This window comes from Lactuca serriola, chromosome 4 (genome assembly GCF_051521515.1).
Source record: "Lactuca serriola cultivar US96UC23 chromosome 4, Lser_US96UC23_V15, whole genome shotgun sequence".
In the NCBI taxonomy this organism is placed as follows: Eukaryota; Viridiplantae; Streptophyta; class Magnoliopsida; order Asterales; family Asteraceae; genus Lactuca; species Lactuca serriola.
In genome coordinates this window covers 56,185,803-56,209,551 of record NC_136411.1, presented here as the reverse complement: position 1 = coordinate 56,209,551, position 23,749 = coordinate 56,185,803, and the positions used below count along the sequence as shown (strand labels likewise).

Below are 23,749 nucleotides of genomic sequence, written 5' to 3'. Positions count from 1 at the left end.
TTGTTCCCTATTTAAGCAACTTATGTTGCCTTGGGTGCATCTTATGGTCAACCTCCACTTATCCAAACCCTAAGAACAAAACTATAATCTTCATTGAGTGATTGTGAGCCTTTGTGTGATTTTTGTGGTGTTTTTGTACCCCTTGAAGGAAATGAAGCTTGGTGGTGAGGCTTTGGTGGACTTGGAGCTTGAAGATCCAGGATCTTCATCACCTTTGCAAGCTATTTGAGGTATGAAGATCCTAACTTGATGGTTCCTTATGCTAGATCTAGTTTAGGACTTTATTTGTGCACTTTTGGGTCCTTTAAGCCTTGTTTGGGAGTATGGGCTACTCTACCAACTTAAGGTGATAGATCTAGGATTTTCTGAGGTCCCTTGTATATAAAAATGATAACTTGAAGGGTTTATCTCAATCATGCAAGGTTAATGTTCTTCTTAATGGAGTTAACATGCTAGAATTGGACTGTGGGGTGTTTTTAGCCATGCAAAGGCTTAAAGTCTTCGACTTTATGGTTTAGGACCTTAATATGATGTTAGTTTGAGGGTTGGATGTTAAGATCTTAAGTGGTTAAGACTTTTGCCCAATAATTTGGAATCAGGCCAATACGCGAGGCAGACTCCTAAGTATGCTGAGCATACTAGGTGCGAGCCCTATCTCCGGATCAATCAGATATATAAGGCATATGCGCCTGGTACGCCGAGCGTATGCTAATAAGTGGGTCGATGGAGTTGTGGGCTTGGTTTATTTGGGCTTTGATTTGATTTGGCTTGGACCCTTAACTTCCTTGAATCATTTCTGGACTTTGGGCCTTCTTGGATTGGGCAATAATGGGCTTTGAATGTCATTTAGGAATTTAGGCTTTTGGAGCTATTAGGTTAGGCCTTATCTATTGGGCCAAGTGAGGAAGGGGTAAAATGGTCTTTTACCCAGGACTTTGGACTGATAAATGAGATTCATATCTTGGTTTATGGCCCAACTTACTAATTGGGTTTTTTATTAGTTAACGCGCAGATTTTCTGGATCGGTAGTCCGAGCTTTTATTTGTGATGTTCGGCAGCTTGAGGTGAGTTTCCTCATTGTGCTTAATGGTTCGAAGGCACCAATTCCAGCCCATGGTTTGTTACGGATAGGATGCTAGTTGTTTGCGAGACTCCTGCATGTGTTGTATGTGATATGTATACCGGGGGAGGCCCGATGTCAGGTGGGACCTGATGAATGTATTGTATGTTATTTGTCTTAGTGATTATTGCATGTTTTTATGTGTCTATATGTTACCGGGCGGGGCCCATCACATGATATTAAGGGCTCGATGTTAGGCGGGGCCCGATGGGTGTTGGGCAATGGCCTGTTGTATGTTAGATATGTATGGTATGTGGCATTTTGGGGAACTCGCTAAGCTTTGTGCTTACAGTTTTTAGTTTATGTTTAAGGTACTTCCGGATACAAGGGGAAAAGCTTGGGGTGATAGAATCGCATACACTATATTGTTCCACATTTTATTTGACTATGATGTATTTGGATGTTTTGGTCATACTCTAATTCTGTTATGGTTTATGAACACATTTTGAATGATGGTTTTATTATACCAAAAATTCAAATTTCTGGTCTTAATTTTTGGGACGTTTACAAAATCAATTTTTTGTAATGGCCCGATGGGTGTTGGGCAATGGCTCGTTGTATGTTAGATATGTATGGTATGTGGTGTTTTGGGAAACTCACTAAGCTTTGTGCTTACAGTTTTTAGTTTGTGTTTCAGGTACTTCCGGATCCAAGGGGAAGAGCTTGGGGTGATCGAATCACATACACTATATTGTTCCACATTTTATTTGACTATGATGTATTTGGATGTTTTGGTCATACTCTAATTATGTTATGGTTTATGAACACATTTTGAATGATGGTTTTATTATACCAAAAATTCAAATTTCTGGTCTTAATTTTTGAGACGTTTACAAAATCGATTTTTTCAGACTGTAAAAATAGGGATGTCATGGTAACAAAGGTCAAAGAGTGTGTCTGTGTGCTTTGAGTTGCATGTATTTGTGAGGTTTTTGGTAAATTTAAGAAGATGGGAGGGATTTGGGGGATTCTAGCATCTATGAAGCCAATAATATCAGGTTTTGTTTGGTTGAAAGCTGTGAGCTCCAATGTTTAATCGTAGCCTGAGACGACTGAAGCAATGGTGAAAACCATTTTTATGGAGATGATTTGCAGGTCCCAAAATTTTGAAGATATATATATATATATATATATATAGAGAGAGAGAGAGAGAGAGAGAGAGGGAGAGAGACATGAGTCTTTGGTGTCAATTTCTTGATGGTATATCCCATACGCCTTTGTTCTTTATAGAATTTTGATACCTGGCCTGCTAATTGATTGAGAAAAGAAAAGGTGGGTCTCGATTTATTTCTCTTTTTTGCTACCAGATTACCCAAACAATGAGACCCTTAAATAGAGAAAAAAGAATCAGCAGCAGACCGTAAACATATTCTTTATGGACGCTTTATTCTGTCTCTGCTTATGAAAGGTCAAGCAGAAAAAATTGGCATTACTATGCGAAGAGCTTGGCTTCGAGAAATCGAAGGAACATGTATCACACTTGTAAAATCTGAGAAATATCACACAATTATTCTAGCATAATGAGTATTCAAGAATCAGTACATGAAATTTTAATGAATGTGAAAGAAGTCATATTGAGAAATAATCTCTATGGAACTTGTGAGGCGTCTATTTGTGTCAGGGGCCCTGGATATGTAACTGCTCAAGATATCATCTTACCGTCTTATGTAGAGAATCCTCGATAATAACAACATATAGCTAGCTTGACGGGACCCATTGAATTGGTTATTGGATAACAAATACAGAAGAATCGTGAATATCTTATAAAAGCGCCAAATACCTTTCAAGAGGGAAGTTATCCTATAGATCATGTATTCATGCATGTTCGAAATGCGATCATAATATTCAGTTATGAAAATTGTAACAAAGAGATACTATTTCTCGAAATATAAACAAATGGAAGTTTATGAAGCCTTCTGGAATTCGATTGATTTATTAATTCCTTTTTTACATACCAAAGAAGAAAAATTAAATTTAGAGAGAAATCAACACATGGTTCCTTTACCATTTTTTACCTTTTATGATAAATTAGGGGTGAGTCTTATTCTTTTGTTTTCATTTTTAATTAATAAATTATTAAAGAAAATATAAAAAAAAATACAAAAAATAAATTAAAATGGCAAAATCATCATTTCATGTTTTCCAAGGATCAAGACCACGAGAATTTCTTAATTTTGGGAGCAAAACCATGAAATTTTTTTGATTTTGGACCTTTCATGCAAGTCGGAAACTTTTTGAAACCTATCCACAGATTTTTGCAAATCACAAGGATCAAATTTACATTTTTTATACTTGTCTGATTCCTATATTGTTGTCATTCTCAAAGCATGAAAGACCAAATTAAATCGACTTGAAATGGGCTTACAAAATGAACTTGAACATAGTTAGTTGTTGGACTTGTAAACTCTTGCAATTTGATCTTCAATTTAAAACAAACACTCACTGAATTTTGTTTGAAATTGATGAAAAATTATTTTAACTCTTCAGCGCATCTTTAACAAAACTTGTACATTTCAAACATGAAAAACACCAATGATCAAACTAGTGCATGTGAACCATATTTGTCAATTCATTATAAAGGTAAATTGGACTTCATAAAACGAATACCACCACACCGTCAATTCCTTATAAACTGTAGATGTCATAATAAGAAGTCAAATTCCTACCAAAACCAGTGGGGAACCCGTAAATTGAAATAAAAATCGCCAATTCAATTAGAAAACACATCATTTTATATTTTAATTTTCATAAAAGAAAACCAACTCCCACCAAACTCATTGAATAGGCGGAGGGGAACCCATGGGACTCGGGTTACATTTGTGATGACAAGTGGTGATGCAACCCGTCAATTCATATCAAGTAACTTGTAAAAAGCTATATTTGAATTTCGTGAGATGAAAACCAACTTCCACCAATATTCGTCGCATAGGCGGTGGAGATCTAAGAAACTTAGGTGAACTTGTAAAAACAAGTTATAAAGTCGTCAATCCCTTAAGAACTTTGGACTTTGTAAATGGAAGTCCAACTCTCATCAACATATCGAATAGACGATGAGGAACTCACCAATACATATCAGTTCTAACTGAATGAGAATGAGAAACATAACTAGGAGATTTGAAATCCATTACAAAATTTAATGTAAATTCGCCTTTTTAAACTCAAAAATCATATAAAAATTTTAAAATTAAGGATAAAGATAAGATTTTTAAATCATTTAGTAAATGAAAAAGCGAACACTACAAAATAAGTTTTTATTAAATTAAACGTAATTGATTGGCAATCCTTTGTTTATACCGATTGCATCACAATTCACAAGTAGCGGCTATGACTTTTCGACATAGTATGGCTTGTATTTATTACACATCTTTTGCAAATGCCATTTTATTACGATAGCTTGTCATGTCTCACAATGATGTGTGTAACACTTATATGTACTATATATTTGTGTTAATTACTTTTTATAACATATGTGTGTAATGCTCAAGAATGACATTAATTTTTTTTATTAATTAAATTTAGGGATGAGCATATGGATCGGGGAACCTGTCGGAACCGGAACCCGATGGAACTGGTCGGACCGGGACCGAGACGTTATTTTTGTGAATTTTTGGAACCGAGAACCGGTAGGAACCGGAACCGATATAACCGGCAAAAACCGGAACCGTATGATGATATTTTTCAAGGATGGGTTCCAACATTTGAAGACACGATAAGAACCTGTAAAACCTGGAACCGGTAGAACCGCTGGGCCAGTTTGGTTCTTGATTTTGGCCGAAGCCGGTTCCCGGGTCCGGTCCGGTTCGGTCCTTTTGCTCATCCCTACTTAAATCAAAACGATTAAATAACATTGCAATCTATGACATTATATTGATTACAAACTTAATTTTATATCCGTAATATCATGAAATTATAACTAATACATTACTTTTTTACGACTAATAAAACATCTTTTAATTCTTGTAACATCTACAAGATGATTATATTTTGACATAAGCATGTCAATCTCCTTATCCATACCACCAATCCACTTGTATGCATCTTTTTAGTTTTTTTAATGGCATCGACCATTCTTCATTTTCTTCCATATTTGATAAGAGAATAGTTGCACATTTGTATCATACTTTTTTCGAAGTACTTTTTGTTGGCATCTTCGGCTAGTCTCATCGTTTTGAATATGTAATCGGACATTTTAGTTGGTAGCATTTTATTTGGGTCATCGACAAATGGATTTATATCGTAACAAATATAACGATCTTTTTATTCACAATGTCAAATATCAACTTTAACTTTAGATTAACTAGAATGTTAGGATTAGCATTTTATAAAGTATTCAAATAAGGTGATAGTTGGAAGTAATGTTGTTAATTGTATTTAGAAATAAGATGGGATATTGAAAGTAAAAAATTATATAATTAATTGTAATTGTACTAAAAAAATCATATTTTTTGTTTATTTGGTAGTAGCACCTAAAATGGTCATCAAACATTTTGCAATGGTACATATATCATCTATGAAATTAATTGATGGTTGTTTTTAATTTTGAACATGGGTTGGTTTAGGAGGTTTTGGGGTAAACCCGAACCTAAATTAAAAATTTTGATTTTTTGTTTTTGAACCCATTAGGTGTAGGTTTTGGTTTCTTGGGTCGGTTTTTCGATTTTAACCATGGGTTTCGGTTTTTGGGTTTCAACTTATGGGTTATTCGGTTTCAAGTCAATAAGTAGATAGACAGTAACTATTAATAATATATTAAATGTACCAACTAATGGTTAATCCCTGACTTATCTTCTAGTTCTAATTCTAACAAAGTAATATAACAATTATTAATAGTATATTAAATGTATTAAAAAAGTATAATGTATGAGTCGGCTTCGATTCCTTGGGTCGGTTTGTGGCTTGTTAACTTTGTTTTACATATCGAGCCGGTTACAAAGGACCAAACCGAATAACAAACCAAATTTTTCGGTTTTACAAAATTCAAACCCAAACCTGAAACGACGGTTTCGGTTTCGATGATAGAAATAATATTTGCTCGATGGAATTATAAATATTTATCAAAAGACTCTTTTTGCCAAACGGTATTAGATGTCTTGACATCAATGGTCGGATATAAATAGAATTACGAGTAGTCAAGTCAAATTTTAGATTAGCCTTTGCAAAAACTTTTAGTTGAAATTATAATAAGGGATAAAGACTTAAAAGGGTAATATACTTTTTTATTTGTACACATTTGATCATTGAGTTTTTTTTTCGTCCACATTTGCCCCTTCAACTTTTTTAACTGTACATTTAGTCCTTATGTCCGGTTACTCCAAGTAAGCCGGAAAAAAATGACTTAATAGGGTAATATATTTATCACTTTGTACACATTTAGTCCTTATTTTTTTTTGCATATTCAGTCCTTAATATTTTTCTTGTTGCAAAATAAGTCCTTGTTTTTGTACGCATTCAATACTTATGAAAGGTTTCTTTAGGTTTTTCTCACGACATCCTACATAGGACAAGTGTTCAGGGTTGTTCATGTTTAGGGCAACTGCGACCTCGAGTACTTGGTGCTTAGGTCTTGTGTTTTGAACATCGAATTTCTTCATACGATCTTAGATTTTAACGATTTTTATATCAATCCATTCATATTTGAGTTTACGTCAATTTTCTTTTAAATTACTCACGTTAAAAATTAATATATTTTTACTTACGATATTATAAAAAAAATGTTCGTACATATATTCATAAAAAACACATGTGTATAAAGATCGTAAGTAAAAATATATTACTTTTTAACTGGAGCGATATAAACAAAAGTTGCAGTAGACTTAAATATAAACACGTGGATATAAGGATCGTTAAAATCCGAGATTGTATGAAGAAGTTACAACGTTCAGAATACAAAACCTAAACCAAAATACAAAACCTAAACAACCAAACAGCTTAGATTAGTCATGTTAAAATCTGAGTCGCGGCAACCATAAGTATGAACAGCTTCAAAAACATCATTAATGATTGTCCCACGTAAGATGTCGTGAGAAAAACCTAAAGAAATCAATCATAAGTATTAAATGTGTATAATAACAACAAATATTTATTTTGCAACAAAAAAATATTAAAGACTAAATATACAAAAAAATATTAATGATTAAATGTATACAAAGTGATAAATATGTTATCATATTAAGTCATTTTTTTCGATTTACCTGAAGTAATAAATTAAAAGACAAATACGAAAGAAAAAAAATAATAACTAAACGTGTATAGTTAAATATAGGGATGAGCATATGGACCGGGGAACCGGCCGGAACCGGAACCGGCACCGACACCGGAACTAGAACCCGATGGAACCGGTCGGATCGGGACCGGGACGTTGTTTTTGTGGATTTTTGGAACCGGGAACCAGTAGGAATCGGAACCGGTAGAACCGGCAAAAACCAGAACCGTATGATGTTATTTTTCAAGGACGAGTTCCAACATTTGAAGACACGACAATAACCGGTAGAACCGCCGGGCCGGTTCGGTTCTTGATTTTGGCCGAAGTCCGTTACCGGGTCCGGTCCGGTTCGGGCCGGTTCGGTCCTTTTGCTCATCCCTAGTTAAATAAGTTAAAAGACAAATATGAAAGAAAAAAAAAAATAATAACTAAATACGTATAAATCAAAAATATATTCACCCTTTCGATCATCTTATAAATATTTCTGTTATTTTATTCTTAATAACTTTTCCGGAGACTTCTCATTGACCAAAATTGTAAATCAATTGAAGGTCATCATGATAAATCAATCGAAGGACAAATATGAAAGGTCATCATTCTCGTTCATAAACGATAGCCGCCGAGAAATTCAAGCAAAAAATGGCAGAATCTGCGGGAAACAGGTAACTGCTATTACAGTGATTGTTTATCGACCAAGTGTAGTTCTTAATTTTGATCTAATCCATCATTAGCATTTGTACCATCTGTTGACTGTTCATAATTAGAATCTTGATCTTCAAACTTCAAACCTAATCGGCTAATATTCTATAAATCAAATATGTCGTCAAACTTTTCTGTTTTTTTAGCTTTGCAGCTGTCCCACAAGATTTTTTTCTTCCTAATTTGATGTTCTTATTAATTTTTCTAGTAATTAGTTACTATTTTATTGTGTAGTAGATAAGATCTATTTGACAGTAAAACGTCAAATTTATATCTAATTAACGAAGTTCAGGTTCTCGGAAGTTAGAATCCTGAATTTTCGAAGTTTAAACCTACTTTTCGTTTCAAATCATAAAATTTATTAAGTCTCTCAGTTTTCGTTTAGGTTAAACTTGTTCAATAGTAATTTCGTTTAACTATTAAATCTTTCCTAATCAAAAAATCAATTTAGCAAAGAATTGATGGTAAATGTGGGTGTGGGTGTGTATGTAGATGTGCAGTGGTAACAGGGGCAAACAAAGGGATAGGATTTGAAATTTGCAAGCAATTGGCTTCAAATGGAGTGAAAGTTGTGTTGACTTCTAGAGATGAAAAAAGAGGGATCGATGCTCTTGACAAATTCAAAGGAACTCATCTTTCTGATCTTGTTATATTTCATCAGCTTGATGTTACAGATCCTGCAAGTGTAGCTTCCTTAGCTCAATTTGTGAAAAACCAATTTGGAAAGCTTGATATCTTGGTATTATTCAAAACCCTATTACCAAATATGTAGAAGCAATAAGATTTTACTTTTCATGTGAATTAAATCATGTACAGGTGAATAATTCTGGGATTGGTGGAGTTATGAGAGATGAAGAAGCTTTTAAAGCTTCAAGTACCAAGGTAAGCGGTTTAACATCTTTTGTTTCATAGTTTGTGTAAACCATTTTATCATCTGTAAATATAATAGTTTTATCAAAGAAAAAAAAAACTGTAAGTTGGAATATTTTTATGATTAAATATTTTCTTGAATATAGGGAGCCGGAAGTCAAACTGATTTGATAAAGACACTCATCGAGTCTAATGAGTTGGCTGTAGAATGTCTGGAAACAAACTACTATGGAGCAAAAAGAATGGTTGAACATTTCATTCCACTTTTAGAATTATCAGATTCACCAAGGATTGTGAATGTCTCCTCCTCCATGGGAAAGTTAAAGGTAAAAGTTTTTTGGGAGCTTAAATTTATAGCGTACTTAAATAACATAATTTAAAAGAAAAACATGTGTGTCTCAGGATTTGAAGAATGAATGGGCTAAAGGGATACTGAGTGATGTTGAGAACTTAACAGAAGAGAAAATAGATGAAGTGCTTAATCAGTATCTGAATGATTTCAAAGAGGGATTGCTGGAAACCAAAGGGTGGCCTACTACATTGTCAGCATATATGATTTCAAAAATAGCCATGAATGGTTATACGAGAATATTGGCCAAAAAACACACAAGTTTTTGCATCAATTGTGTGTGTCCAGGTTATGTTAAGACAGATATTAACTATAATAATGGCATATTAAGTACTGAAGAAGGTGCTAAAACCCCGGTTAAGGTTGCATTGTTTCCGGATGATGGTCCTTCTGGATGCTTCTTTGATAGAAATGGTGTCACATCCTTCTAATGAAAAGGTAACCCTAGATATACATAAGGGTAAATTACAACTTTGGTCCTTGGGTATAGCTGGTTTTTTGCAATTTTAGTCCCAAAAGGTTTTCACTTGCAATTTTGGTCGGTGCTTCAAGTGTTTGTAATTTTTTTTTGTGTGTGTTTTCCAAGCAAAATGACTATTTGTGGTCCCTGAATATAACTGTTTTTGGTCACAGAAATATTGTCGTTTTTATGTGGAATAGGACCAAAAATGTTATAGTAAACTTTATGGGATCAGAACTGAAACAATTGGCCATGCTCAGGGACCACATATGTAGTATACTCCACACATATGTAATGTACTCCACACATATCATGAATTAAACTGTATTCTTATTCTACCATTGCTTGATGCTTGATAGTGATGAACAGTGGTTGTTTGCATCTATTCTTTTGGGTATATATACTACAATTAGGGTTGTTTGTTTGGATGGATCGGTTCAATCAGATCCACTCAAGTGGATCCAAATTGATTTTGGTTTTCAAAAAATGGATCCGAATAGTTCAAACTAAATTCAAGTCCCATCCAATTAGAATTCGGTTGGATCGGTTTTAAAAAACCGAAGCATTTTAAAATTATAATATTACCAAATTTTATAGAAGATGCAAAAACAAATTGTTTGGTTGTGATTTAAAATTTATAAACTACTAATAAGTAGTATTATTGTTTAATATATTGTAGATAAAAAGTCATACAGAGAAAATGTATATTAATGTTTTTTATTAGGAGACGTTTTTTGAACCTATTTGAAAAAATAAATTACACGTAATTGGAAAAAGCCCTAATATTTTTTTTATTATTGTTATGGTCATAACTTTCTCACAGAATTAACACTCTAGTCCACTTAACGAGTTTCATTGTTAACTTTGTTAACTTTTTTGCAAAATCAATCATAAAATTGGATTTAAAGTTCAAATTTGGTTTCTCAGGTTTGCAAAAAATTACACCATATGGTTTTAAATTTTATATTTTCGTTTTTTGTATACTTTATTTATTTCTTTATTTAATTTTATATATAAATTTTTTATTTTCGTTTTTTTATATATACTTTATTTATTTTTATTTTTTAACTTTATTTTTCAACAATTTGATTTTTTTTTACCTTTTTACCTTTTGTTTTCTGTTTTAGTTATTTATGGTTTTTCTAGTGTTTTTATTTATTTTGATTCAAGTAAACGAACTTGAATTCAATATAAAATACTATAACAAGTTTTTTTAGACGCCGACTATTATTATTTCTTTTGTTCTTTCTTTTTGTCTATTATCAAATAGAAAAATAATATCTTGAATTTAAACTATTGATATCATATATAGCAATATGATTTAATTTGCAAGTTATATTCCAATCATCTATATTATCAGCAAGCTTGTATATTACCGTGGGAATGCCCGTTTTAACGTCCCGTCCGTGGAGACCTTTCAACATAAAAACAAGCTAGATAAGCATTACAACATCTTCATCCTGAAGTGACAAATAATTCGGAGACATAATGTCGTCTTCTAAATCTTTCCACCACAAACGTGCATCAGAAATGTCTGGGAACAACCGAGCACGAAGATTGAATTTGACCGGCCTTTTTCGTCGTAGAGTAAACCCACATAAGGACTAACTTTTAAACCACAAATGATAATATATTCAGTTTCACCAAAATCCAATTGCATCCCCTGTATATCAAAAAGAAACCTCCCCATTTCAAATATTTGTTGAGACCTTACTTCGTGCAACATCATCAAATGCACAAGTAAGGGATCACCATGTGGGATATGCATTCCTAAGAATATTTCAAACGGCGAAGCTTCGAATAATAGTCGTTGTGATTGTGTTAAGCGCGGAAAATAGTCTTTAATAATAGTACCCACCACGCCTTTTAAAGTTAAATCCGCTTTTTGATTGAGATCATCGTGCTACAAAACATAACATTTAATTTTATATAAAACGTTAGTAATTGAAAATAAATAGCAACATATTTTTTAAATATAACTAAATACCTCATATATATAAAGGAATGTAAAAGGGCAGATTTTTTTTTTTTTTTTTGGAAAAAGCATTTTTAGGTCATTCCGTGGAGCACCCTCTGCGGAGTGACCTCTAGCCTCCGCGGAGACCCAATTTTGTTGACTTAGATCATTCCGCGGAGGGAATACATCACTCCACAGAGACTCCTCTGCGGACTGACGTATATCTCTGCGAAAGGGATCTTCCCCAAAATCGAACCTGTGAATCTTTACATCCCAAATTTGAATTTGTATATATATTTCCATGTAATCAATTGGGTTTTCGTAACAATTGAATCACATATGACATTAATCAAAAGAAGGGAATGTGAGAAATACCTGGGAGCCGAATCCATCAGCTAAAATATCGGGGAAATTGCCCTCCATCGGTGCCGGAATTTAACTCGAATATTCTACAATCGCCGGCAAATGACGTCGTCTGATGTCATTGTCTCCGGAATCCTCGATAACTCACAGTCGACGCGGAGGATCATTTTTGCCAAAGCGGAATCGGGGACCAGTGAGGGGGACCAAAGAGGAGGATTGAATTTGTCAACAACATGAGGGTGAAATTACAAAACTACCCCTCTCCGCGGAGGATTCATGGTTTTGCGGAGGGTCCTCCTCGGAACACATGTCTATATCCGGAATTTATATTTTTCATGTCTATATTTTTGAATTTACCCCCATTTTATGCTTATTGGCGGTATTTTCCCAATAATGTTTCCTCTTCAAAAAAAAAAGCGCCTACAATTTACGATGCCGGTTGAGAGCACATTGGATGATGATTGTCTATTGGCTAAAACATTAGTCGTTCTTCCATAGGAAAGGGTAAAAACTCAAACCCTAGTGCTTTTTTTTCTTCGGTACAGAAACGGCGTATTATATGTATTGCTTCAATATTGGATATATAATTAAAATTAATTATTGATATGTTAGAATCTATTTTTAATTTTAAAAGAAATTTTTTAGATTGTTTCAATATTTTACGAAAAAAATTTAATTCTTGTTTATTAGTATTTAGATTTGAAAAACTCATGATTATAATTCTATAAGAACAGAAATTTATTTTTGTTTGAGAAATGATGGTGATAGTGGCGTTTAATATGTCTATTAAATTTTATGATGAGTATGGCAAATGATATGCATGAATATAATAACATTTATAATGATGCATGATGAATATTTTTTTTTGAATGAAACGGATGAATACTCATATTTATAATAAAGATGATAAGAACGAAACTTAGCTCTGATACCAAAATTAAAGACACAACGGAATAATAAAAAATTAGGATGGAATTATACATGAATGATGCGTCGGGATGGATTGACGATGGATTGTTTATATTATAAGAATGATTATATGAATAATTTTGGGTATGTTTGGATAGAGCTCTGCTATTCAGAAATAGAACGACTATTTCAACAGAGGAAGAACTTTGAGATCAACTCAAGTCTTAGACACTCAAACTTCACTTGTTTATTCATACAAGCAAAGACCCTATTTATAGGCTCAAGAGAGTCGGTTACATAATTGAGTTGCAATAGTTTGATTGCAATACGACATACATATTTACAATATAGCCCCTAGACTATTGACGGTTACACACTTTATTTCATATCCTAGACACTACTTTATATCAAATTTTCTACCGACAATAATAATCATACAAAGAAAAATTACAAATAATTATAATGACAAATAATTACAATTCCTTCCACAATGAAAGGTTGTGTGTCTTCAATAATTTCTTCAATACGTCATTGCTTTCGTCATTCCTCCCGCCACCGAAAAGACATATATTTTTGAATGATGTGTGCTTTGGTCATTGCTGACGTTAGTCTTCCATGAACGGTGTTTATTCCATATTCGAGTAAGGATGTTTTTAGTTGTTGCGCTATGATGGCTTTCATTCTCTTGTCAATGTGTCTGCTATATGATTGTTGGCACTTTTGATATACTTGAGGTATGGATGAAATTGATGTAATTGTAATTGCCAACGAATCAATCGTCCTCGACAATAATCTTCTTGTAATTTATATCGTCAAAAGTGCCAAGTAGATACTTAGAATCAATCGTCCTCTTTCAAAAAAAAATATCGTCAAAAGCCAATTAGATACTTAGAATCTATGCGTAATTCAAATCTGGTTTGAAGTAGCTCGACTTTCCATTTTTTCAATGTTCTGAGACATGCTAGTGTTTCTCGTTCATGTATGCTATAATTTTGCTCCGTTTGGGAAAATATTCCCAATATATACTTGCATAGTTTTTGCTCATATTTATTTGTTTTTAATACTTCAGATGATACATCCGTATCAGTGTATGCTTTTGGTGATATTTTCATATCGTTGTATACTTTATCATTGTTTACTTCGGATGGTATTTTCATACCAATGTATGCTTTATCATTGTATACTTTTGATGAGTTAGATATGAGGTTTCCCTCACTATCTAATCTCAATAATACTTTTCCACATATAATTGCTTTTAGGCATCCTGCCTAAGTGTCATGTGATGCATCTATCTCTACAATTAGAAAATCATCGATTTTTGCATTATATAAGGTGGGGAGAACTTGAATTTTTTGTTTTATACTTTGTACCAAAATAGTATCTGTATTGGTCCAAGACCAAGGCATTTTTTATGATATTTTCTTTCGTAAAAATTTTCTTTCTTTTGCTAAGTATTTCAAAACCCTTGTGCAATATAATTTAAACAACCAAGAAATCGTTGTATTTGGTTTCTATTTTCAAGTTTATCAGGAAACATATTTAATATTTCTTGTATATTGTCTGTTAACGATAATTGACCATTTTCTCTAATTTTTAAACCGAGATATTCAACCGTAGATTGAAAAGGTTTTGATTTCTTTTTTGATAAAACTAAACCCTTTTCTTTAATTCTTTGTAAAACCTTGATGTATGCATCAATGTGTGTTTGTTCATTTCCTTTTGTAAAAACAGTTATATCATCAATATATGCAAGACAAATATGATCTAAACCATTTAAAGTTCCATCCATGAATCGTTGATATATTGTTGGTGCCTGTTTTAAACCGAATGGAAGGACATTCCATTCATAGTGCTTCTGAGGAGGGCATGAAAAAGCGGTTAGTGGTTTTGTATTTTCATGAAAGTGTAATTGTCAATATCTAGATTTTGCATCAAATGTACTAAAATGTGTATTTCCTTTTATTTTTTCTAAAATACTTTTCGTGGTAATTTATATGAGCCTCCTATAGTAGCATCGTTCATTTTTTTATAATTAACTACCATTCTTCATTTCCCCGTTTTATTTCATTATTATTTTCTACACAGAATGCAGGTGCAGAATGGGGACGTGTGCTAGGTCGAATGATTCCTTTTTCTAGTAGTTCAGTGCATTCTTGTTTAAATTCAAAAACATCTTTTATACTATATGGAATTTTATTTGGAATATTAACTTCATCTTTTGGATTTTTTAATAATATTATTATTTTTTGATTATTTCTATTTTTTAAATGATCTAGCGGGTTTTCACTACATACTTCTTCAAGTTGTTTTTCAGCAATTTCTTTAACGAACGTTAATAATATACGAAGTTGAAAACCAACTTCTTGTTTGATTATTTTAATAAGATCAAAATGTTTGATAATTGCAGTTTTTATAATACCTTTTGTTGGGTGATTGAGACTTATATGATCATTTATTTGTATAAATGGTTGATATAATTTAAGGAAATTATTTCCTATTACTAAATCTATTCCTGAATCATGTTGATATATAGTTGGAGTTTAAAATGGTGCCTTTTCAATTAATATATCTATGTCTCTTCCTACGAACCAAATTTTGTGAATTGATTTATCAGCAATTGTAATTTTAATGGTTTTTCTATATTTTCCCAAATTTTTAATATCTTTCTTCTTCCGAAACATAAAGTAGCTCATGTATCTATATATGAAACTAGTTATTGTTCTTGTATTTTAGTTGTAATAAAGGTATTGTTTGGATTAATATTTGTTTTCTTTACTCATTAGAGTTAGTTTATAAATTTTTATATTTGTGCAAAGTTTCCATATTACCAAGTTGTGTTTGTTAAAATAGTTGAAACATTGCGTATTGTTTTTAAATTATGATTTTGTGATTTTTTGTATTTCTTAATTCCTTCTTGTAATCGAGATATCTTTTTTAATTGATTATTATAGGGCTAATGCCATAAAAACCCTCAAATTTTCAAGAAATGTTCGGTTATATCCTAAGTCCATTTTTATGTTCACAAAAACCGCACATTTGTACAAAAATTGTCATAATTGCCGTATTTTCCGATTTTACCCTTCTATGACATTATGGGATGTTTGGTTCTATGAGTAGAGTGTGTTTGGGCAGCATCCACAAACACCTAGATCACTCCTTCTTCCTTGCAAATCTTTACCAACTCACGAACTGGAATTATGAGGGAGGGAATGGAGGTTATGTGATTAATAGTGGCCAACCTAACTTTCCTGTCATAGGCCTTACCCCTTGCCAAACCCTTTCTAAACTCGAAGATTATTTCTTCATTGGACTGAATAGGGAAAAGAAGATGTACCACGATGACGGAGCCATCTGCCCATAGGTCACTTAAGCCTCGATGGATTTCTTCATGGCTTGGAAAGCACAATGGATCATGACGATTGTGTCTCCTTTATGGAAACGACCTTCCGTGAATGCCCATCTGACCTGCTGGAGAACAATGGTTGCGACAGTGGTGGCATTGTGTAACACCCAAAATCAGAAAGGCCAAGAAAGGAAAGAAAACCCTAAGTCAAAGGGGCAACTCGTCGAGTCCAGGGAGGAACTCGACGAGTCGGAGCGGGATCCGGGGGATCGATTAAGTAACCGACTCGGCGAGTCGGCAAAAAGGACTCGGCGAGGCTGATCTGAATAGGGAACCCCTAAATCCAGGACTTTGTGCACTATTTAAGCATCTCATTCTCTCCCTTAGGGTTCCTTATAGCCTTTCTTATCCAAAATACGAAACCCTAAGCCTCCATTGTTGCACATTCAAGCTTTCTTGCCATTTTGGGTGATTTAAAGGAAGAAGGAAGAAGGGAACCATTGGGGATTCAAGTATTGGCAGTAGATCCAGAGTTTGTGGGATTTTCCAGAGCATTTGAAGGTAATGAGTCGCTACCTTCACTCTTTTGCATATAGATCAACCTTTAACATGAGATTTGGGGCTTTTAGGGCAAGTTTAAGAACCATTTCGAGTTAGAAGCCCAGATCTGAAGTTGCTACTTCAGATCTAAGTGTATCTTGGCCTAGAGAATCATAAAGCATCAGTCTATAGGTTGATTGTTAAGCTTCTTTGTCTTAAACCCTAGTTTATAGTGTTTTGTTCCTAGATCTCCTTAGCTACACGTAAAGTTTGCCACTTTACATGAGGAATAGGCTTTAGAAGAGTGGATCTACAGTTTGGAGTCCATGCATGACTCAAAAGCCTCTGAATATATGAAGGACTGAATAGACTCGGCGAGTCCTTCGAGTGGACTCGGCGAGTAGTATGAAGATGGAGATGAACTCGACGAGTTGGATGAACAACTCGGCGAGTCTGTTGAAGATTGCCTTGTACTCGGTGAGTCTGTTCTTAGACTCGGCGAGTCAAGTCGTGAAACCCCAAACCCTTCGAATTAAGACTCGGATCAGTGAATTGAGTGGGGACTCAGTGAGTTGGACAGGACGGGACTCGGAAATCGGTAGACTCGGCGAGTCAGGGGCTGACTCGGCGAGTCGAGTCGCGAATGAAAGGATTCTGAGCGTATGAACTCGGCGAGTCAGTAGGAAGACTCGGCGAGTAGGTTTGACCTAGAAGCTTGACTTTGACCATAGTTGACTTAGTTTGACTTCTAGAGTTCAATTTGAAACTAAGTGTTATATTGATATTAGTAGCTTGAGGAGCTAGTGGGGCAGCGGTTCAGAGAGTTGTCGGACAGCAGCCAGGGGTTTATTAGCAAAGTTAAGCAGTGCGAGGTGAGTCTCCTCACTGTTTGTATGGGTCTACGGCCATAATGTCGGCCCATGTAGTTTTGTATGATAGGAAGACCCGGGGGTTAGCCCTAGGCATTATGCATGAAAGACCCGGAGGTGGCTCCTGGCACACAATATGTTATAATGTATGATAGGAATACCTGGGGGTTAGCCCTAGACAATATGTAAGGAAGACCAGGAGGTGGCTCCTGACGCACTATATGCTATTGTGTATGGAAGACCAGGAGGTGGCTCCTAGAACATTATATGCGGAGTAGCCTAGTAGAGTAGTATGTATAGTTGTCTTTGTGATACTTGCATGAAAGACCATGGGGTGGCCCTTGGCACTTGTCTGTAACACCCAGGGAGTGGCCCCAGGCTTGACCAGGAAGACCACGTGCGACCCATGGCATAACCACAAGGCTATGTTTGGCAAGACTATGTTTGGCACATAGCACCTTACTTGATTATGGATATGTTGGTTATGTATGGCTCTTGGCTATGTATGGCATGTATGGATCAGTTGCTTTGTATGGTATGTGGTATCTGGGGAACTCACTAAGCTTCGTGCTTACGATTTTCAGTTTTGGTTTCAGGTATTTTGTTTTCAAGGAAAGGAGTCGGCTCGATCGCAGCGCATCACACTATGTTTTCCGTACATGAGATCTTTGGGATTACACTCTGATATGGTTTTATGATAATATGTTTTGATTACCGACACTTGGTTTGTCACGAGATATTATAATGAATGTTTTTATACTGATGGTTTTATGTAATAACTTATTTAAAAAAATGAAATTTTTGGCCTTGAATTTCGGGATGTTACACATTGTCAATGATTGATACTTCAGAGACGTCAATGGCATTGATAATGTCCTTGATTAGGGTTCGGGAGCGAAGTATTTGGGTATGTAGTTGGTTGAAGAAGAAATTGTCGTCTCCATGGTTTCTAATTTCACCAATTTTCTCTGTATCTTGTTGCTAGGGTTTCATGTGAATGGTCGCACTGTTTATGTCAATAGAAGAAGCAATAAGGAGCTGCCGGAGCAGCCCCTCTGACCATCCTTATCAACGACGACAGGCACCAACTACCATCTTCCTCTTTTCTTCTTCGAAGCAGGCGATCACCATAGGTGCTTTCCCGATCTACCCCATCGCTGCTTCTTTTGCCCCTCGATTGGTAGTCGTCGACGAAAATAGAAGGACCATGAAGGGTCGCTAGAAGTTGCAGGTCTTAAAGGTCGCAGTTTGATGCAACCCAAGAGATTTATCACAGTTTGTTTTGACATCCCCTAACATGTTTCGATCTATAACCAAACATTCCCTAATGGCATATAAGGGTAAAATCGGAAAAAAGGGCAATTATGACAATGTTTGCTCAAATGTGCGGTTTTTATGGAAATAAAAATAGACTTTGGATATAACCGAACATTTCTTCAAAATATGAGGGTTTTTATGGAATTAACCCATTATTATATTCTTCATTTTCTGATTGTAATCTTAACAAATAGTTTTCTTTATATGATAAAGTATTTTCTAAATGTTGAATGATATTAGAGATATTAAAATTTGTTTTCCAATGGTTTTTTAATATATTAGTCCAAAGCATGTTATCTTTTGAAGAATTAATTTGTACTTTTGAATTCATTTTAACTAATTATTAAAGCGTCTGAAAGAAAATTAATTGAATTGTTAATGTTTTTTATTACTATTTTAAAATGATTAATTTGAGTTCTTAATCTTCCAATTTTAATTAATTGATATGCAGTATAATTCTTTCTTTTAGAAATTAGTTTGTGTACTTTAGATTCTTTTTCTTTTAAATGTTTTGCGGAATTTTCTAAATCTTTCCATAATTTTTTAAGTAAATTAACTTTATATTTATTATCGAAATTACAATATATTTGGGTTTTATTGCTCATTATTTATTTTTACCATGTAAATGGTGGTTTAATAGTGAGTGATTTTTGTTTAAGTGGTTCTTCTTTAATAGTTTTTATTTTTAAATATTTTTCAAGTAATATTTTCTGTTGAGTTTAACTTAATAGTTCAGGAATTTGTTTTAATACAAGTAAACTTTCTATTTCTATAATATTATTTAATTTTTGACTAATTATATTTAATTTATCTCCTATTGATTTATCTTCTTTAGAACTAAGACCAATATTATATATTGTTCCTTGTGGTAAATTTTGTGGTATTTCTATAATCATTTCTTTATCTGGTATTCATGGTTTTGTATTTTGATATCAACCTTCAAGTGTTTTAAAATATTTTAAAGAATTACTAGATGATTCTATCATATTCTTAAACTTAATGATCTAATCATTTCTTTAATATCTTCTAATTTTTCATTTTGATTTTCAGTAGATGTTGTAGGTTGACATTCCGAGATGGAGAATCTATCTGGTATAGTTGAAATTGGAGGTTCTATAATTGGATTTCTTTTTATTAACAGAGTAGTTATTATTGGTTGAAAACTAGTTTCATTAAATATTCTATTATTAGTTATATTTGGTGATTCAAGTGATAATAAAGGGGTAAATAATTTATCTATATAAATTCTATCTTCTGTTTTAAATGTAATATTATGATGAGAATTTGTTAATGCATAATTTATTTGATATGTAATAGTAAACGGATGATTACCTTTTAACATAAAATTTTTTCTTAATAATTTATATCGTACAATAATACTATTACTTAGATTTTTATCTTTAAGACTTAATCCTAGTTGAATATTAATATTATTTTTTTTCCAATTAAATTACCTTTTCCTTTTGCAATAATACTTTATTGATTATTAATTATACGATCATCTCTGATTTCTAATTCTATTGGTGTATTTAAATCGCTAAAAGTACTTTTTAAAATTACTTGAATAGTTGATAGATGAATATAAACAATTTTTATTCTATCTACTTCTTTAATATTAGATAATCTATTTCTAATTTGTTGTTTATTTATTATGAGTATAATAATATTTCCTTGAGTTGATTCTATAGGTATTGGTTTTTCTCCTATAATTTTTCCATAATATATAATATTTTTTCTATAAAAGAAATTTTTTAATAGGTTATTTCTAAAATTATGTTTTTCTGATAGTGTAAAATTTGATTTTTTTTATAACATCTTCATTAATATTATTTTTGTTAATTAAAACATCAAAAGTGTATCTAGATTCATTTTCTTCGTTATTAATAATGATTGATGAATTTTCTATTTCTTGTGACATATTTAACATATTAGTTTTGTAATTTTATCTTCTAGATTTTTTATTTTTTCTTGTTTCCAATTTATACTATTATTTATTATATTTATTGCTTCAATATTGGATATACAATTAATTATTGATATGTTAGAATCTATTTTTAATTTTAAAAGAAATTTTTTAGATTACTTCAATGTTTTACGAAAAAAATTTAATTCTTGTTTATTAGTATTTAGATTTGAAAAACTCATGATTATAATTCTATAAGAACATAAATTTATTTTTGTTTGAAAAATGATGGTGATAGTGGCGTTTAATATGTCTATTAAATTTTATGACGAGTATGACAAATGATATGCATGAATATAATAACATTTATAATGATGCATGATGCATATTTTTCTTTTTTTTCTTTTGAATGAAACGGATGAATACTCATATTTATAATAAAGATGATAAAAACGAAACTTAACTCTGATACCAAAATTAAAGACACGACGAAATTAATAAAAAATTAGGATGAAATTATACCTGAATGATGCGTTGGGATGGATTGACGATGAATTGTTTAAATTATAAGAATGATTATATGAATAATCTTGGGTATGTTTGGATAGGGCTCTACTATTTAGAAATAGAACGACTATTTCAACAGAGGAATAACTTTGAGATCAACTCAAGTCTTAGACACTCAAACTTCACTTGTTTATTCATACAAGCAAAGAACCTATTTATAGGCTCAAGAGAGCCGGTTACATAATTGAGTTGCAATAGTTTGATTGCAATACGACATACATATTTACAATATAGCCCCTAGACTATTGAGGGTTAAACATTTTATTTCATATCCTAGACACTACTTTATATCATTTTACCGACAATAATAATCATACAAAGACAAATTACTAATAATTATAATGGCAAATAGTTACAATTCCTTCCACAATGAAAAACGACACGTGTCTTCAATAATGTCTTATAATTTAAATAATCCATCCTCAATCCACACCAACCACACGGACGCATTCAGATTCCATCCTAATTTTTTAGGACAAATTACACGAATGGTCCCTATGGTTGGGTGTTTGTTACGCGCCTAGTCCCTATCTCCATTTTTTAACCCTGCCAATCCTTAACAGTTTGGTTTAGTGCACGTCTGGTCCCTCATCTAACCTTCCATTTGATTTTGGAGTTAAAACCCCCACGTGCCTTGCACGTTGAGGGTTATTTCCGTCATTTTACTTATTCTTCATACCGCCAGTTTAAGAAATCGATGCGTTCAATTAAACGATCATACTCTACATTGTACAACACAATCGTATACCCAAAAAAAACACACATCAATGTGCAAAATCCTTACGTGAAAACCCTAGTAGCGACGACTGCAGGAACGAAGAATTGCAATGGTTTCTTGGCGCATTCGTGGTGAAATGGCTGAAATCGACGTTGATCAAAGTTATGGTATGTTTGATTGACTTTCGTTTGAATGATATTGACTGTTAAAGGTTTAATTTTGTTAGCTAAAAACGATTCTCTCCTCTACAGCTGGACATTCGACATTGTTTTCAATAAGAATGCACCATGGAGGTGAGTTTACAAGCTTTCCTGGAAGGAAGTATATTCGTGGGAAGCAAACATTTGTTGATTTACTGGACATTGATACCTTTTCCGTTCATGATATTGATGAGATGATGGAAGACCTAAGGTATGCTTCAATAGGTAAACCACTTTACTATCACTTTCAAAGGCCTTTAGGCGATTTAGATTTTGGGTTATTCGCTTTAGCTAGTGATGAAGATGTTCGTTATTTGGGGAGTTTTGTGGCTAAGCATAAGTTAATTGAGGTATATATAGAGCATGACAAAACTACTTTGCACACCTATTTAATGTACCCAACCCACAGTAAAGTTCGTATAACGGAGATTACTGAACCTCCATCTTGTTCAAAGAGACTATTCATGGAGTGGCATGGCACACCTGCTGTTGACTTGGAGGATGACATGGATCACATGGAGAAAGAATCAGGTAACGATCCTACACCCACTGGTCATCTGGAGAAGGATTTGGGTAATGATGCTACTCTCACTGATCATATGGAGAATGATTTGGGTAATGATGCTACTCTTACTGATCATATGGAGAATGACTTGGTTAATGATGCTAATGACTTTGGTAAGTTTGGTGAGTTAGAGAGTGACAATGATGAAAGTGATTTTTTTGTGGACATTGAAAATGTATTGGATGATATTAATGTGGATATGCAAGACTTTGAAATGAATATCGACAAAGATGTGGAATGGGTTGGAGGGTCGTCTAACATTGTGGTTGATGAAGGCACACAGGATGAAGCTTTAGAGGTGATTAACACTGACTTTTTAGCATCTGATTCATCATCAGATGAGGGGATTAATGGTCAAAGAAAGAAGTCAATAAGAGCAATTCAAAGGGCACATGAGAATGATGAAGCACTTGTTAATGAACCCTTCTATATTTTTCAAAAATTTGGTTAAGCAAAGGACTTTAAGGATAAGGTAAAACTCCATGCCATAGAGACTAGAAGGGAGCTGGCCCTTGAAAAAAATGACAAGAATAGAGTGAGATGGGTTTGTAAGGGAACAATACCAAAGCTTGGGCCTAATGTAGAAGTCAACGATGAAAAAGAAATATGTCCTTGGGTCTTATTAGCTAGTAAATGGAAAAAAGATGTCAACTAGACAGTTAAAACGTACAACAAAGTCCATAAATGTCTTCAAACTAGAACAGTAAAAGCATGTACGTATAAATTCCTTTCTTCTAACATTGTTGAACAGGTTGAAAGTAACCCTACTATTCCAATTAGGGCTTTGCAAGAACAGCT

At 33.3% G+C, this 23,749-nt stretch overlaps 1 protein-coding gene across 1 annotated transcript; it reads left to right on the top strand.

The window, feature by feature from the left end:
- Positions 1 to 7,831: 7,831 nt before the first annotated feature.
- Positions 7,832 to 10,041, top strand: LOC145101641 ((+)-neomenthol dehydrogenase-like). The gene is made up of 5 exons (XM_079038886.1): positions 7,832 to 7,984; positions 8,514 to 8,760; positions 8,838 to 8,903; positions 9,038 to 9,217; positions 9,294 to 10,041. The coding sequence occupies exons 1-5, from the start codon at positions 7,962 to 7,964 to the stop codon at positions 9,669 to 9,671; spliced, it is 894 nt and encodes a 297-aa protein (XP_078895012.1). The 5' UTR covers positions 7,832 to 7,961; the 3' UTR covers positions 9,672 to 10,041.
- The last annotated feature ends 13,708 nt before the right edge of the window (positions 10,042 to 23,749 follow it).

What these genes read in the sequence shown, in the direction of transcription:
- LOC145101641 (XM_079038886.1), top strand. Translation starts at nt 7,962, where the DNA reads ATGGCAGAATCTGCGGGAAACAG. An exon ending in TTGGAAAGCTTGATATCTTG is followed by an intron (nt 8,761 to 8,837) that starts GTATTATTCAAA and finishes AATCATGTACAG; the next exon opens with GTGAATAATTCTGGGATTGG. An exon ending in TTAAAGCTTCAAGTACCAAG is followed by an intron (nt 8,904 to 9,037) that starts GTAAGCGGTTTA and finishes TCTTGAATATAG; the next exon opens with GGAGCCGGAAGTCAAACTGA.